The 17,022-nt window shown below is 44.5% G+C and overlaps 1 protein-coding gene and 4 non-coding genes across 6 annotated transcripts; 2 read left to right on the top strand and 3 right to left on the bottom strand.

The window, feature by feature from the left end:
* The first annotated feature begins 774 nt into the window (after positions 1 to 774).
* trnaq-uug (transfer RNA glutamine (anticodon UUG)) lies at positions 775 to 846 on the top strand. The gene has a single exon. It is a non-coding gene; the product is annotated as a tRNA-Gln (tRNA).
* Positions 847 to 2,525: 1,679 nt separating this feature from the next.
* trnaq-cug (transfer RNA glutamine (anticodon CUG)) lies at positions 2,526 to 2,597 on the bottom strand. Its single transcript has one exon. It is a non-coding gene; the product is annotated as a tRNA-Gln (tRNA).
* A 321-nt stretch (positions 2,598 to 2,918) lies between these two features.
* Positions 2,919 to 16,348, top strand: LOC107078183 (SLAM family member 5-like). Of its 2 annotated transcripts, none has more exons than XM_069190813.1 (6): positions 2,919 to 3,026; positions 4,365 to 4,526; positions 7,947 to 8,255; positions 10,017 to 10,277; positions 10,950 to 11,097; positions 15,611 to 16,348. In XM_069190813.1, the coding sequence occupies exons 2-6, from the start codon at positions 4,481 to 4,483 to the stop codon at positions 15,684 to 15,686; spliced, it is 840 nt and encodes a 279-aa protein (XP_069046914.1). In that variant the 5' UTR covers positions 2,919 to 3,026; positions 4,365 to 4,480; the 3' UTR covers positions 15,687 to 16,348. The 2 variants fall into 2 exon arrangements, with proteins under 2 accessions (XP_069046914.1, XP_069046915.1); XM_069190814.1 differs by lacking the exon at positions 15,611 to 16,348 and adding an exon at positions 12,599 to 13,072 and having other exon boundaries at positions 2,929 to 3,026.
* Positions 16,258 to 16,330, bottom strand: trnar-acg (transfer RNA arginine (anticodon ACG)). The gene has a single exon. It is a non-coding gene; the product is annotated as a tRNA-Arg (tRNA).
* A 472-nt stretch (positions 16,349 to 16,820) lies between the features above and the next one.
* trnaq-uug (transfer RNA glutamine (anticodon UUG)) lies at positions 16,821 to 16,892 on the bottom strand. The gene has a single exon. It is a non-coding gene; the product is annotated as a tRNA-Gln (tRNA).
* Between the last annotated feature and the right edge of the window lie 130 nt (positions 16,893 to 17,022).

Here is a 17,022-nt window from a genome sequence, read left to right as displayed (position 1 = left end):
GCTCGTCGGTTTGCAAACTTGGAATAGGTGAGTGAAAATAGTCTTTCTTAAACACAAACTGCTCAATACGACACCATTGGTGTGTTACTCTTGTACAGTCCTGAAAACTCTGTGTATTATCTTCTCACCGTTCAAAAATGTTTAACTCGTCCTCCGCAGGTGTAGTAGCCTCCGTTGCTTATCGCTGCTTTTTTTTCTCCGCTTTTTACAACGAACAGGAGGCGGGCACTTGTGCTCGGGTGAGATCAATTAAGTAAAATATTTTTTTTTCTAACGGGAGATCCGTGCTTAATTTCAGAAGCAGAATCGTCCAGTGACGAAAAAAATCAAATTGGTTGGACTTTTTTTTTCCACAAGCAGAAAAGGGCACTTGGGCCAATAAGGGCAAAGGGGCTCTCTGTGTCCTATTAAGATCACAGATTCCAAAAAGAGCTGCTCTCATCAAGCAAACTGTCTGAACTTGTGTCTGAATTTGACGCTGAATCCTAAAAGGTATACCGCGCAGGTTCCACCGAGATTTGAACTCTGATCGCTGGATTCAGACAATAAAGTTTCTACATTTCTTTATTATGTTGGTGTAAAAAGTCCGTGCGATAAATTGCACAAGTAATCCCTGACAGTATTAAAACAGGAATGATTAACGGTGCTTTATTGAAGGCTTAAAACAACACCATTTTTTATGCGTCAGCCGTCACAGATACTGTAGTCTCACGCAGACGGGTTGAATATGCAGAAGATCAGAGTGGGGATCTGTAGACGCGTTTCAAAGCTGCTGGTTCCATGGTGTAATGGTTAGCACTCTGGACTTTGAATCCAGTGGTCTGACTTCAAATCTCGGTGGAACCTAAGTGGACTATGTTTTAGGATCCAGAGTCAAGTTCAGATAATTTGCTTGATGAAAGCAGCTCTTTTCCGAATCTGATCTGCTCGCCCAACACGGTTTGCTTTCCTGCTGAAAGAGAGAAGCAGAGTAAGGAAAAACTATTTCAAACTGCTCAACTGAGTGAAACAACAATAACATGGCCTAAGTTTAGACTAATAAAAGAGAGAACTAAAGTCTGGAAGCTGTGACAGCTGTATGATGTTTTGGAAGAAAAAGGTGTTTCTTTGATGTCGAAATCAAGCGGAATGTGAACGTGACACAAGCGCACATGAAATTATAATAATAATGTATAATGTTTCTTCATTAGCCCTATACAATTTCTTGCATTAGGAATTCGTCTTTTCGCATACCCCAGCTTTTCTCCAAGGAGACACAGACACACAGACAGGGAGAAAAGCTTGGGGTCAGAGCGCAGTGTCTGCCATTGTACGGCGCCCCTGGAGCAGTTGGGGTTAAGGGCCTTGCTTAGTCTTTCGTCAAAGTCATTTCTGACAGACAGGAGCAGTAAAATATATTAGGAGATGTTATTTTAAAAGGCAAAATGTAGAAAACAGCTGTATCCAAGTTAGAAAAGTTGGAGCGGGGCGATGCCGTACCAGTAGCGGCGCGGAGCTCACTGTGGTGCGGTGCAGCTCTGTCAGCGGGGCTAGTGGCGCAATGGATAACGCGTCTGACTACGGATCAGAAGATTTTAGGTTCGACTCCTACCTGGCTCGTCTTTCTTTTAAACACATCGGGCTGCTCACTAGCACATTCCCTTCTGTTCATTGTTAGTAGCCTTAGCTAATCAAGGCCCGTATCGCCACCAAGAATGATCCAATCACAGTATCCGCTCTCAGTCTTGATAGTTTTCTCCAGTCGCAGCGCTCCCTGTTGCTGTATCGTGTATCGTGCTGGGAGTTTAATGTAGAAGCGCCAGGGAGTGCGGGTGTAGTATGTTCCTTCCTTCTCTCATTGAAAATACTTTTCTTAGCAGAATAACTATTGTAAAACAACATTATTGATTTAGTTTCTCCAGTGCTGTTCGAGATCAATCTAAATCGGTACGTGGTATTATAACACATCTGGTGTTTGAATGAATTCGGGGACTGTCTGCTTTGTAATTCAAAAATGGATAAAAATGTAATTTAAGCTTGTTTCTCAGCTAATAGAAAATCACCATGGCATTGTCAGATAAGTTGCTGTGTTGCCAGTGTTGCTGGTGTTTATAGACCACTTCCTACTCCCAGACCAGGACAGCGCAGTGCAGTGCTGGACAGGGATACGTCTTACTCACCAACAACCAAAAATGTGTGCCTCACCAAGACGTTGAAATTCCGCTTGATTTCCAATTCAAAGAAAAAACGGTTTCTTCCAAAAACAGGCTCTGCTTCCCTCTTTTAGTAGTAAAGCAGACTTTATTGGGTGAGTAGATCAGAGAGGCGGGAAGGAGCTTCCTTCATCCAGCACAGAACTTGAATCTGACTCTGGTATCGTACAAACACACCTGTAATAAAGCAAACAAAGCCGAAATAAGGAGGAAAATCTCGTACTTAAGTTCAAGAAGCGATCGCTGATAACCCAACGATACATGAAAGGTTTACAGTACACATGTAAGATTAACAAAACGCTCACCAAGTAGTAAGAGCGAGCTGAAAAAGGAAGGTCCCACCGAGATTTGAACTCGGATCGCTGGATTCAGAGTCCAGAGTGCTAACCATTACACCATGGAACCGATAAGTTAAGGTGCAGCAGTAGGACACAGAGCCCTACCCAGCAGCTCTAGACGGTGCTCGGGGAAGCGCTAAGTCTGTTTCAGCACAGGGAGCGAGTATGAGCTCAGTCCGGCTCCCAGCAGCAGGGACGTGCGGAGCAGGGGGGGCTACAGTGGCCCGAGCCCCCGGCCCTTTGCCCTTATTGGCCCAAGTGCCCTTTTCTGCTTGTCGAAAAAAAAGTCCAACCAGTTTGATTTTTTTCGTCACTCGACGATTCTGCTTCTGTATTTAGCACGGATCTCCTGTTAGAAAAAAACATCTTTGACCTAATTGATCTCACCCGAGCACAAGTGCCCGCCTCCTGTTCGTTGTAAAAAGCGATGAAAAAAGCAGCGATAAGCAACGGAGGCAACTACACCTGCGGAGGACGAGTTAAACATTTTTGAACGGTGAGAAGATAATACACAGAGTTTTCAGGACTGTACAAAAGTAACACACCAAGGGTGTCGTATTGAGCAGTTTTTGTTTAAGAAAGACTATTTTCACTCACCTACTCTAAGTTTGCAAACTGACGAGCTCGCCACGTTATTGTCTGCTACTTACCTGGCTAGATTTGAGATTTCCTTCAGACGGTTTAGTTAGTTAAATGAGTACACAAGCCAGTCGTTTTGTATTTGATATAAACAGCTGCCATGCATATTCTTCGTTGTATAAATATGGTTCAATTACAGAAACAGGAGAGCAGGTCTTCAGAAAAAAAAGAGAAAGAATTTAGGGAGGCAGCTAAATAAATTAAATAAAGCGTCACTTTCCGTGGGGATCGGTCTCTGAGACACGCCCGGACGCAAATCTTATTTTCTCTTTCTTACACACAGCAGCTCTCAGTGTCGCTGCTGTCGCTACACAGACTGTAAAAGCGTGTCGATCGCTCTCTGTCCCCTATTAAGATCACCGGCACGAATCCCAGTTACCGCTGTCTTCTCTTCACACACAGTGAGAGTAACGACCGTCTCTCTGGTGGTCTAGTGGTTAGGATTCGGTGCTTTTACCGGCGCTGCCCGGTTTCAATTCCTGGTCAGGGAAGCAGCTCCTTTTCCCTTCTTTGTGTCCATTACAGTCTCACTGGACACTGAAGATGAACAAGATGCGCCTCATATTTTCAATCAATAGAAAGCTTTGTAACAGACTGTATGAATAAACACGTTCTGATTTCCATGCAAATTTCAGCATTAAAGGGTGAGCTCTTGAATCAAAATAAATGTACATCTCTGTCCCTCTGCGGAACCTGCTCTTCTATTCCGGACTTCCTCTCTTGTTGTGAGCAGTTCTCTTGTTGTGGCGACTCAGCCCGCACCCCGGCTCGGCAGAGAGGTTGGCAACACAGAATAGGCAGGAGACAGGTTGGGACATTCACAGAGGCAGAGGGCTTTTACACTGTAATCCACCGGTCATTGCAGTAAAGCTGTTTGAATGTGAATTTGAATCATTGCCCTTCTAGCTGCAGAGGAAGGTGCTGATGAACAGGGAGGGATGAGGAGAGAGACGGCAGAGGGAGAGAAGGGGGGGGGGGGGGGAGATCAGGCCACAAACAGACGTCAACGCAATCACACTTCTTCCACCCCTGAAAGTGTTCAGTTTGAGCACTCAAGGTCGTGATGAAAAGGATTCACTTGAACACACCTATTCACACAAAAACAAAAAACAGACATCAGCAAAACAGACAGCAGTGAAAGAGTTTGTCACATTGTTGAAGCTGAGGAATGTCTAATCGCTCTGACTCTCCACAGCCTCTGTACTGGTATTGTGACAGAAGAGAGAGAGGCCGGATCTTGCAGAAAGAGGAAGCGTTGGTCTTCAGGAAACGAGACATCTTCCTGGCAGTTACTACAGCACCAGAGCCACCATGAGATCTGTTCATGTAGGGCTGCTGTACGTCGCTTGGATTTCTGGTAGGACAAACAGACTGAACGGCTTCCTGTGGCTTGTTACTGTTCTTCTGCCCTGTTATTCTCAGAAGGAGATCGCTTCACATCTTTCTCTTCCAACATCTTAGTTTTGTTTGTCGATCGGATTCCTGAGGTTGCAGTATCAATAATGTTAAGAAGGACTCTTCCTTGTGCTCAGGTTTCAGCTGTTGCAGCCTATTGCAGGCTTGTTAGTATAGTATCGGTACGAAAGGGAACGCTCTGCTGACCAGGGTCACTGCGTTTTTAATGCTACAAAAAAAGCCATTTCTATCTATTCCTTATTCTCTAACCCCTACAGGAAGTAATGTCCAGCAATCTTCCTCTTAGTCATACAGTCATGAGAAACTGGGGAAGTCAGGGATGTCAATCTGGAGGGCTGTGAGGTTTCACAGGAAAGTTCTTGGCTTGCAGATCTCCTTCACTCTGGCTCTGTTAATCTTGAGGTGTCTTTGCAGTCTTGTTGTGTACTCAGTGAGTGAGTCTGAAGGGAGTGTCCCACACTGACAGGCTGAAGGACTGAAGGAACAGAATCTATTTAGTCTGAAGGCAGTGTCCAACACTGACAGACTGAGGGAACTGAGTCTCTTTAGTCTTAAGGGAGTGTCCCACAGTGACAGGCTGAAGGAACTGCGTCTCTTTCTGCTGAAGGGAGTGTTGCACACTGAACTAATCGAAGAACTCACTGTCAGCCCAGTGGATATCTTCCTTTCATTGCTAACCTGCCTTGTGTTTCTATTCCTCCTGGGTGAAGTGAATCCCTGTCTTGACCCCTTCTTCTGCCCTGTCAATGAGCTTCAACTATGTCCTTCATGGTGTGGACACTGTGTCCCTTTTTCTCGCTGTCTGATCTGTCTCCCCTTGCGGGCTGGGTAGATGTTGGTACTCAGACACCTCTGTGTCATCAGAGGAGCAGAGCTGGTCCTGAAAGGGTCTGCTGAGTGACCTGAGATGCTGTAGATCTATTCTGCTGCCATGGAGTAAGAGCTGAGAGACTCTGATGAGAGAGACTCTCAGACTCGAATGCTTGTATGTGGTTGTAGCAGCTGTAGGTTAATCAGTTTCTGATTGTTTGGAATGTACAATCTCACAGGGGAATAATCAGTAATGTGTAAAAGAATAAAAAGGCTCACACAGCATTAAGAGTTGTTAATAACAGAGTTTGTAATTTTGTGGAATAATTGTGTTTTAGAGGTTTTTGTTAAAACCTTTAAGGCTTCAGACAGCTGAGTGCTTTGTGTATGATTGTGTGGCCAGACACAGCTCAATCTTCGTCTACTAATATGCTGATGACATTTCCATTATTGGCTGAGTCACTGCTAATAAAGAGACAGCCTACAGGGATGAGGTCAAGAACGTGTTAGATATGTTGTTAGATACGTCTACTATCCAGAAAACAGGGAATGGACCCTGTGCAGGATCCTAGGTTGCACAGAACCAAACCAGTGAATGAGGGAAGTCCAAGGCCAGGGTCTTGAGGCGAGCGGGGAGTCCAGAGTCAGAAGGTGAAATCAAGAATCAGGGTCCAGGAGCAAGACCCAAAAAGTCAGAGTTGAGAAACAGGCCAAAATCCAAAAACCAGGATAGCAGTCCAGGAGGACAACAAAAGATCAAGGTCTGAAAACATCAAACTGAAACAAAAAAACAGTCCAGGAAGCTACAACCAGACAAAACTCGGGAACAAAGGAAAAGTGAACAATGAACAGGGAGGTAAACAAGAGTAGGAGACAGACAAAACAGGAACCAGGGAAGAATATTGCAAAGTCTCAAATTAGCACTCAGGGTAGTGGCAACATCACTGAGCACAGTTTGAACCATGAGCAGGGTGTAAGTAGGCTGGAGGAGGGGAGGTGTGGTTAGCTATGGACACTAGCCGAGTAATGATTGGCTACAGATGTCTGCTTGGTTTGTGCCTGGGCTGCGCAGTCAGAGCAGGTGATAGAGGTTGGGGTGCCCTCTGGTGGCCGGATGGTGGAACCACAACAGAACCTGGTGGAGTGGTGCCTTGACAATGATATCGCCCTCAACATCAGCAAAACCAAAGTGCTGGTCATTGATTTTAGAATGCAGGGTGTGGACCACCTCCCTATTTGCATCAATGGGGTGGCTGTAGAGATGGTTAGCAGCTTCAAGTTCCTGGGTACATTCATTACTAACAATGTAATGTGGTCCCATTATGTAACTGGAGCTACAAAGAAATCATATCAGCGCCTTTTCTCCCTCAGACAGTTGAAAACATGTGGTTTATCTTCAACTATTTTAAAGGTGTTCTATTGAGAGTGTGCTCACATGTGGTATTAGTGTGGTTTGGCAGCAGCTTGTTGTCTAACTGAAAGGCCGTACCAGGAGTGATCCCTGTTTTGTGGATGTTTTTTCAACTCGCTGGAAGTATTGCCAAGGATACCAACCAGCCTGGTTTCTCACTTTTTTCTCTGGTCAGCGTTTCAAGAATATAAAGGCACAAACCTCCAGATTCAGAGACAGTTTGTTCCCACAGGCTCAGATTTATTGAATTCTACCCCAACCACTGACTTAACCATCTATTTTACATTGCTACACTTACATTACTCCTCCCATCAGTGTGTTTTCTTTCTCTTCTCACATGGCTTGTCTGACTTGCTCTTTTAAAGTTGTATGTGATTCAGCTTGTTGTTGCTGCTGCTGCTCTGTGTTTATGTTTTGGTGATTCCAGTCTTTGTATTGGAGTCTACATGCAAATAAGCATTTCATTGCGCTGGTGCAGATGACAAATAAACTGAACTGAGCCACACTATCAGCAGTGGGGATCTGTCACAGCACCATCACTTGTCCCTCTCTGCAGGTCTTTGGTTTGTCAGGGGTCTCGCCAAAATCTTCACCCTCAAACCTCCTTCCTGCAGCGCGTATGAAGGAGCTTTGATCCCAAACAAGATCTCCGTTACATAGTGGATCAAATTAGCAACTGTCATACTTTTAACCAGGATCAAAGATGTTTTATAGGGAAAGGGGATGATTGAGTAGAAGGTATGAAATAATCGTTAACGTGGTTGTGTAATTGACTGCCCAGATTGAAACCAGACCCCTGCTCTGCTCTGTGTCCCTGACTGCTGCACCCCCATTCTGAATACACTTGGGGTGAATCTGGAGTGCCCGCACCAGGGGGAGAGATGGGTGCAGCTGGGAGCCCCTGGTCAAGAGCCACTCCGGGGTGCAAGGTGCTGCAGTGCACCTCAATCACTGTGCCATCCTGCAATACACAAGACTCCTCTAAAACAAGCTGGGGGCTCCATATAAAAACACTTCTGACTTGACCTTAACAGTTACGCCACCATATTGTCTTTCTTTTCTTTTTCTTTTCCACTGTATTCTCTCTTTCTCCTGTATTAAGCTTGTTTTGAGGTCACCTGTCTGCTCTCTCCTCCACAGGGATGGACCCATCCTCAGCCCAGTCTGAGGGGAAGCAGCTGGTTCGTGCTGTGGGACAGTCGGTCACTTTTGAAGTCGTAGTGTTACAGAGAGGCTTTTTTAATCATGGAAGTGACGGTATGGCAGCAGTGATTGATGGAAAGGGCAGTACTGATTTTGTGGAGAGATTCAAAGGGAGAGTGTCCTGGGACAGTCAGACTGGGCTCTTTAAAATCACAGACCTGAACACACAGGACTCTGGGAATTATAATATACAGAATAATGATGGACAGAAGACGATCACAGTGAATTTCCACCTAGAAGTATACAGTAAGTATAACCACTGTGTCTACAGCGTTTAACCTGACAGACGACAGTCCATATGGGCCCACGGTGTTTGACTTCACATTAAATACATAAATAATACATGTATATTAATATATACATTGCTTGCAACCTCAACTTACACCACCAGCACTATGTTGCTCCACTTTCCTCCTTCACATCTTCCCCTGTCTCTTTACTCACATTCTTCCAACCTCAACTTTCTTATTTTTTGTTTCCCTATAAACATTTACATGAAGCGAGGGGGTGTTGTATCTTCTGTTGGGCTCCGAGTTCACTTTCATTTCACCGAACTTTAGTGCTCCCTCTTATTCTCGATTGTCCGAGCTCTCCTGACTCTTCCCTCTGTGTTGATCTGATGCCTGTGGCCCCAAGCCTGGCCTCCTGGAGACAGCAGCTCCAGTCCTGTAGACGCCTCCTGTCTGTCTACCCAGCCAGGCAGTGTCCCTCTGTGCCTGTGCTGCGGGCGCCCACCTCCCCTGTCAGCGCTGATCCTCTCTGACACCACTGGCCAGGCTTCAAGGGTCCTCAAGAGTCGGCCAGCCCGATCTGTCTCAAGCAGGTACCCCTGGCTGTGGAGCCCTCTCTCTCCCCATTCCCTCTGTACACTGCAGACTCAATCAGCCCAGTGGTGTCTCATTTAGCAGCAATTTCCAAACACCAGGTGGCCATCTTGGCTCAAGGTCACACCAAAGGGCTCCATCACGGAGCCCCACTACAACTGCATCACATTATCTATACACTGTGCTTTTTATTTGCTTCTACATACTGTATTGAGGCTGTTTAACAAGTTCTTGATCAACGTGCATCCTTTAACTTGTATTTCTGTGGCCATTAATTTGTGAATCAATTTCTAATGGACCTTATTAAAAGCTTGAAACAAATCTAGACACATTATGTCATCTACGTAGGTGAATCGCATTGTTACTTTTTCCAACAATTCTATGAAGTTAATCAAGACCTATTTTGGTTAAGTCCATACTGGCTGCCTTTTAAAATGTCATTGTTTTAATAATTCTTCTAGTATAGCTCAGCCTAGTGGTTCTATAACTGCCTAGTTTTCTATAGCCAGTAGTGTCTGTTTATAGTTTTCTAGTTCAGTTGGTCTCTTCAATCTAGATATCCCATCCTCAGCAACAGCTGATGTCTTTAAGGTCTATGAATAATATCTCTCATTTTTCCTTTAACACAACAGTGAAAAAATACCATCTGTCCCTAGCAATATAATTGTCCTTTAAGTTGTCCTTTCTTGCAGGTAGTTTTTGTTATGTGGCACATTTTCTAATCATCTAGCTGTCCACATTACATTTTGAGAGTGAAACTGCACTTTTTCCATATACTTTTGAGTTCTGTATTCTTAAATTAATTCATGCTACTGTGTGTATTCACTGTGACTACTGTACTACTCTCTTTTCAAAATCCCTTGGGTATTTATCGGGTATTTATAAAGGAAGGACAGATAATATGCCTCAGGAACTAAAGCTATGTAGCAGCTCCGGAAACCATATCTCTTTCTCACAAAACTCCAAAACACTTACAATGAATCACACATCCATGAGCTATCAGTCTGTTAGTCTCCTTCTCCCTGAGCTGCAGCACATCCCTGAGGCTCTGTTCTCTGCCAGAGAAGCTGAGGTTGATGACTGATTGGAAAGCTCTGCTTCCTAGTTGTACAGATCACCTGACCAATTATCTTCCTGCCATAAATCATGTCATTGAGGACACACTGTTGCTGTATTTCCACAGATAGAGTGTCCAAGCCTCAGGTGTCCACAGTGTCCCAGGTCAGTGAGAGCTGCTCTCTGCTGTGCTCTGTGAGTAATGGGAGAGAGGTGACCCTGTCCTGGCAGAGAGACAGGACGATACTCGACCACACCAGCAACCCTGATCTCAACACCCCCCTGACTCTCCCTCTGGAGACAGAAGGTCTCTCTCACTCCTACAGCTGTGTGGCCTCTAACCCAGTCAGCAATGAGACAGTCTCTCTGCAGAACTGCAAAGAGACAGGTAAGCAAATGTGTTAGTGTACTGCTGCTATTATCTTAAATTACTGTGCCTTTGTATGTGTACCATTGTAAGCTGGTTTTCAGTCATCCAGCAATCAGTATATCTGTCTCTCTCAGTGCAGTGTTAATGTACTGTAGTGTCCAGTCAGTGTGTCTGTGCTGTATTAACCCCTCTCTCTCAGTGCAGTGTTAATGTCCTGTAGTGTCCAGTCAGTGTGTCTGTGCTGTATTAACCCCTCTCTCTCAGTGCAGTGTTAATGTACTGTAGTGTCCAGTCAGTGTGTCTGGACTGTATTAACCCCTCTCTCTCAGTGCAGTGTTAATGTACTGTAGTGTCCAGTCAGTGTGTCTGTGCTGTATTAACCCCTCTCTCTCAGTGCAGTGTTAATGTACTGGAGTGTCCAGTCTGTGTGTCTGTACTGTATTAACCCCTCTCTCTCAGTGCAGTGTTAATGTCCTGTAGTGTCCAGTCAGTGTGTCTGTACTGTATTAACCCCTCTCTCTCAGTGCAGTGTTAATATACTGTAGTGTTCAGTCAGTGTGTCTGTACTGTATTAACCCCTCTCTCTCAGTGCAGTGTTAATATACTGTAGTGTTCAGTCAGTGTGTCTGTACTGTATTAACCCCTTTTAATATTAATATTGTGTATTACTCTCTCTCTGCTGTTTCACAGATACTGGGAGCAGTTGGAGTGTGACTTCAGCAGCTGTGCACTTTTTAACTGTGTCAGTGTTCGGAGTGCTGACTGTGTTCGCAGTCCTGGCTGTGATTCGGAATGAGCTCATCCTGAAGAAGCTGACAGAAAGTCATAAAGAAAGCAGGTATCTGTTTGTTTCACTGAGACCATGTTTCAGACATACAGTGTCTCTTAAGAAGAATACGTTGCTATGGTTTATAGAAATACTGATTTTCTCTGTTTCTCAGTGGTATGCAATAGAAGCAAAGAATTATTCTATGTGTTATAAAAGAATCAGAGACAATTAAAATTCCCATTCCCATAATTCATATCTATCATCACTCAAAACACAGTCTCATCAAATTGCCCTTTTTGTTAATGTTCTTAACATTGGTGTTATAAAGAAGACTGATGGTCTCAGGCTGTGGGAGTCAGAGTCTATTTTTGTGATTGTAACTCCATTTCTGCGACCTTATATATGTGGTTTGATGGCAACAGTTGAGCAATGAGACAACAAACCACAAGACCTTCACTGTGTGAGATTGACAGAGCGAGTCTGCCTTCAGCTGCATTTCCTGCGGCGGTGGTTGTCTGTAATACCACTCCGTTTGGGCTGGTCACCCTGAGGATCACGGGCTGAAAAATAAGGGTTATGGATCTCCTGCCTCAGGGTCTGGTGTTCTGCAGATTACCAGCCAATCAAGACCAGAGAAACAGAGGATAAGAATCCTTCTGGAACTAATAAGCGTAATGAAGTCCAGTGGGGGGATCCCAACCAGAGGACGCTGTTGTCTTGGATGGCTGGAGTTTCCCATCTCTAGTGTGTTGGTTTAATTGGTGTGATAGGCCAACTCTAGACCTACCAAGACTTACATGTCTGGCCTGATTGACAAGTATTGATTTACTGGACCAGGCCAGTACTGGGATGCGGAACTGTGAGCTGTGCTGGTCAACCTGCAGGTGCCACTCTTCCCTCTCCCCACAATGTCCCTACAGACTGCGTTGCTGTCCTTTGTTTGAAATTTTAATCCAAGGTCCTGACTACTGGTTTTAGACCCAGGACACTGTCAGTGAGAGTAGGGGTGTTGACCCCAGTGTCCTGACTGCTGGTCATTACAGACCCAGGACACTGTCAGTGAGAGTAGAGGTGTTGACCCCAGTGTCCTGACTGCTGGTCCAGTGGTGAAGGTTGAAAGAAGTAAAGAACAGAGTGAGGGAAGGGACGTGAGGAGAACAGAGAGACAGTAACTTGTGAAATGTTAACTAAAAGCAGATTATCTGCTCTACATAGAAAATCATGGGTGGAAAAGAGTTTTAAATTGTAAAGCTGTCTGACTTTGTGTGAAACTATTTCAGAGCAAACAGCTCCATCAGAATGACACTATCACCATGTGCCACCACAGTAAACATGAGTAACATCTGCTTGCAGACAGCTTCTTCATCATTCTCCATTAGACCAGAGTTTTCCTCATCATTTCTATAACTATCTGACAAACTGACTTCCTACTAAGAGCCATTCAACCCCTCTCAGCATCAGAACCTCTTTGTCACTTACAGTAAAAATCATCTTGGAAATAGAGTGGAATTGATAGAGAAATCTCAAGTGCAGCCAGACAGCAGTTGATCTGAACAATTTCACCTTCCAGCCCTGCAGATGGAGGGACGCTGTCAGTCTCTACACCCTGACCAGACGAGAACGGGCCCCTGGATGATGAGAACACAGTCAATTACACCTTCTGGTCAAAATCGTAGCTAAAGTAACCAAAAGAAATGATGCGAATGTTTTAATTCAACATTTCCGTTGAAAGCCTGAAAGGAGCTTTTTGTAATTGAAGACAGAAGTCAGTTCACTGTGTGATTTTAAGGGGGTGTGAGCGTCATGTGTGTTTGAATACATATACAGCTGTGCAGTCAGAGCCCTGGGACGCCTGTACAGCACTTTCTGTACAGACTTCATGATGATGATGATGATGAAGATGGAAACAACTCTGGATTTTAATTCTGTGAGGACAAGAATGAATCAAAACTAAAACTCAGCACATACACTGAAAAATAAATAAAACTCCTTTCAATATAGGTGCTCTTAAATAAAACAAAGAGCATTGTTGCTCCATTATTTACTCGGCAGATGTGATTTCTTCATTTAAGACTCTGAGATTTTCCATAACAGTTTTACAGGTTGAATCATCGGCAATTTCGTTTCCCTCAAACAAAATTGTGGAGCCTGAAAATGTATAATTATCTGGCGCACCTGCACTGGAAGTGTAATAATCAGCATGACAGAAATTTAACTGCTTTACTAGGCATTTTCTATTAATGTTTTAAATTGAATATTATAATTCTATGTGCTGATGTTGCCTGCTGTTCTGTTCATATTCCTAATAGCCATGAAGTTCACTACAGTTGCTTTCAGATGCTTTAATATGAAGATGTTCTAGGAATAATAATAATAATTACTTACACTTATATAGCACTTTTCTGGACACTCCACTCAAAGCATTTTACATGTAATGGGGACTCCCCTCCACCACCACCAATGTGCAGCCCCACCTGGATGATGCGACAGCAGTCATAGTGCGCCAGAACGCTCACCACACACCAGCTCTCAGTGGGGAGGAGAGCAGAGTAATGAAGCCAGTTCATAGATGGGGATTATTAGGAGGCCATGATTGGTGAGAGCCAAACAGGAAATTTGGCCAGGACGCCAGGGTTACACCCCTTCTCTTTTCAAGAAACGCCCTGGGATTTTTAATTACCACATAGAGTCAGGACCTCAGTTTTACATCTCATCCGTAGGACAGCACCTTTTTACAGTATAGTGTCCCCGTCACTATACTGGGGCATTAGGACCCACATGGACCACAGGGTGAGCACCCCCTGCTGGCCCCACTAACACCTCTTCCAGCAGCAACCTTAGTTTTTTCCAGGAGGCCTCCCATCCAGGTACTGACCAGATTCACACCTGCGTAGCTTCAGTGGGTTGCCAGTTGTGAGTTGCAGGGTGATATGGCTACCGGCATTAAAGCATATCCAATAAACTAACGTGATAACAGCCAGTGCCACCCCTTAGTTATTAGTGTTTGAAGTGGTTTGACATAGTACTTCCAGACCCCTCTGTGATCCGTGATTGAACTTGATTGTCCACTCTCATGGAAAACCACACAGTCCTCTTTCTTCTGCTGCTCCTCGCTCTGTCCGTTACTCTGAACCGTTACTCTGAACCCAGGCTGAACTCACTGAGCCTGTCATCTCTGGACAGTCAGGTCTGTCTGTGTCCAGTGTCTATGTATAGGTTGTGGTCACTGTGCCTGTACTTCATCTGGGTCTGTTTTTGGTACCTGTCTATTACCTTAGGCAGATACTCAGCTTGTGTGTGTTGATGTTCATGTCTGTGTTGTGTTTATGTGTGTGTGTCCCAGTGGTTGAGGTAGTCTTGTTTCGCTTGTGTTGTGATTTGGTTGACTGTGGTTCATGCTGATTAAGCAGTACTGTCCTGAGGCAGGCTGGTGTCAGTGAGCTTCAGAACCTGCTGGCTGAGGGGGCTCTTCTCTGGACTCAGCTCCTTGCTCAGCAGGGCCTTGTGGCAGAAGGAAAGCTGGTCACTGTTCCTCAAGTGTAGCCAATATTTTATTTTATTTTATTTTAATTGTTTATTTAATAAACACTTTATTTATTTAGCGTCGGCCTAATTCGGCCCTGCACACATTCTTAGGCATTGTTCTCTGCACATGGACCATGTTTTTTTACAGAACTATGGCTGTTTGCCCTTGCCCTCACATGGAATGTGTCTGTCCCAAGTGACAGGAAGCCATTTTGGCTGAAGGCCACACTGTTGGGCCTGAGTTTTGAGCCAAGATGGCAACATTCACACGAAATCTTCTGCTTTTCCCGACCTCACACACTTCTAACCTACTTTAATTTAATTCGTGTTGGCATAACAATGCTTATTCTTTTACATCACACTGTTGCTGGGAAGTAGTCAGCAACGCTTGCCTGGACTTTACAGTTATTTCGTATTTTTACCGGTAGAAGATGGTTAGAGCTCCCCTGGAGCAGACTGAGACCGAAAGCCCAAACGACACATTGCCCCTCAAAACTCTCGTCACAGAACCTACTCCTGAGACAGGTTCACTCGTCTAGGAAGCTAAATGGGAAATAATTCAATTAAACTTTATTGTCATTAAACTTACACAGGTGCATAGTATAATGAAAAGTGTTTCTCATTAGTCACTCAGGTGCAGTATATAAATAGGACAGAAGATAAGACAATAGACAGTAACACAATAGCAATAACAGTAACATGTAATAACATAACATAAATAACATGTAATCAAGTAATAAAAACTGTGCATAAATAAGAAGACAGTACATTGACAGACCTGGAAGTCTTTCTTCTACATTGGAAAGGTAAGTAGCCGGAGAAACAAGAGTATATTTATTTATATATATCTGAGTGCCATCCAATTTTCAGAAACATCCAGAACATAAGAGCAGGGTACACACTAGGGAGACTGTCCGCACATTATTTTTATTAAAGAGCTCACCCTTTACTGCTGAAATTTGTTTGAAGACCAGAACGTGTTTATTCATACAGTCTGTTACAAAGCTTTCTACTAAATGAAAATAAGCGGCACATCTTGTTTTTCTTCGGTGTCCAGTGAGACTGTAATGGGGACAAGGAAGGAAAAGGAGAGCCCGGCCGCGGCGGTGAGAGCGCCAAATCCTAACCATTAGACCACCAGAGAGACTGTCGGCTCTCTCACTGTGTGTGAAGAGAAGACAGCGGTAACTGGGATTCGCGCCGGTGATCTTAATAGGACACAGAGAGCTATCGACACGCTTTTACAGTCTGTGTAGCGACAGCAGCGACACTGAGAGCTGCTGCGTGTAAGAAAGAGAAAACACGATCTGCCTGGAACAGACTTGTTTTGCATATTGAGACACGAAGATGTTTGAGGGATTCTTTTTCCGTTGTTTGTTTTCAGTTTCAGATTTTAGGGAATAAGGATGATGGCTGACAGCGAGTCCGCAGGAGCAAAACGTTAGTTCCCACACGTGAGAATCCGCCCACAAGTAAACTTAGTTTTCTTCTTGAGCTCACATGCCGCTGATTAAACTACATTAAACTCCCAGCACGACACTTGGCAGCAGGGAGCGCTGCGATTGGAGAAAACTATCAAGACTGAGAGCGGATGCTGTGATTGGATCATTCTTGGTGGCGATACGGGACTTGATTAGCTAAGGCTACTAACAATGAACAGAAGGCAATGTGCTAGTGAGCAGCCCGATGTGTTTAAAAGAAAGACGAGCCAGGCAGGAGTCGAACCTACAATCTTCTGATCCGTAGTCAGACGCGTTATCCATTGCGCCACCGGCCCCGCTGACAGAGCTGCACCGCACCACAGTGAGCTCCGTGCCGCTACTGGTACGGCATCGCCCCGCTCCAACTTTTCTAACTTGGATACACGCGTTTTCTACATTTTGTCTTTTAAAAATTACATCTCCTAATATCTTTTACTGCTCCTGTCTGCCAGCAATGACTTTGACGAAAGACTTATTACATGTGCACTTGTGTCACGTTCAAATTCCGCTTCATTTCGACATCAAAGAAACACCGTTTTCTTCCAAAACATCATACAGCTGTCACAGCTTCCAGACTTTAGTTCTCTCTTTTATTAGTCTAAACTTAGGTCATGTTATTGTTGTTTCACTCAGTTGAGCAGTTTGAAATAGTTTTTCCTTACTCTGCTTCTCTCTTTCAGCAGGAAAGCAAACCGTGTTGGGCGAGCAGATCAGATTCGGAAAATAGCTGCTTTCATCAAGCAAGTTATCTGAACTTGACTCTGGATCTTAAAACGTACGCTACTTAGGTTCCACCGAGACTTGAACTCGGATTGCTGGATTCAAAGTCCAGAGTGCTAACCATTACACCATGGAACCAGCAGCTATGAAACTCCTCTACAGATCCCCGCTCTGGTCTTCTGCATCTTCAACCCGTCTCAGTGAGACTACAGTATCTGTAACGTCGATGCTCTGCTGTAGCCGTTGTGCATCTGAGCCCTCCAAACGG

Source organism: Lepisosteus oculatus, chromosome 6 (assembly GCF_040954835.1).
Source record: "Lepisosteus oculatus isolate fLepOcu1 chromosome 6, fLepOcu1.hap2, whole genome shotgun sequence".
Classification (NCBI taxonomy): domain Eukaryota; kingdom Metazoa; phylum Chordata; class Actinopteri; order Semionotiformes; family Lepisosteidae; genus Lepisosteus; species Lepisosteus oculatus.
The sequence above is the reverse complement of the archived record's forward strand: the minus strand, read 5'-3'. Positions and strand labels throughout refer to the sequence as shown.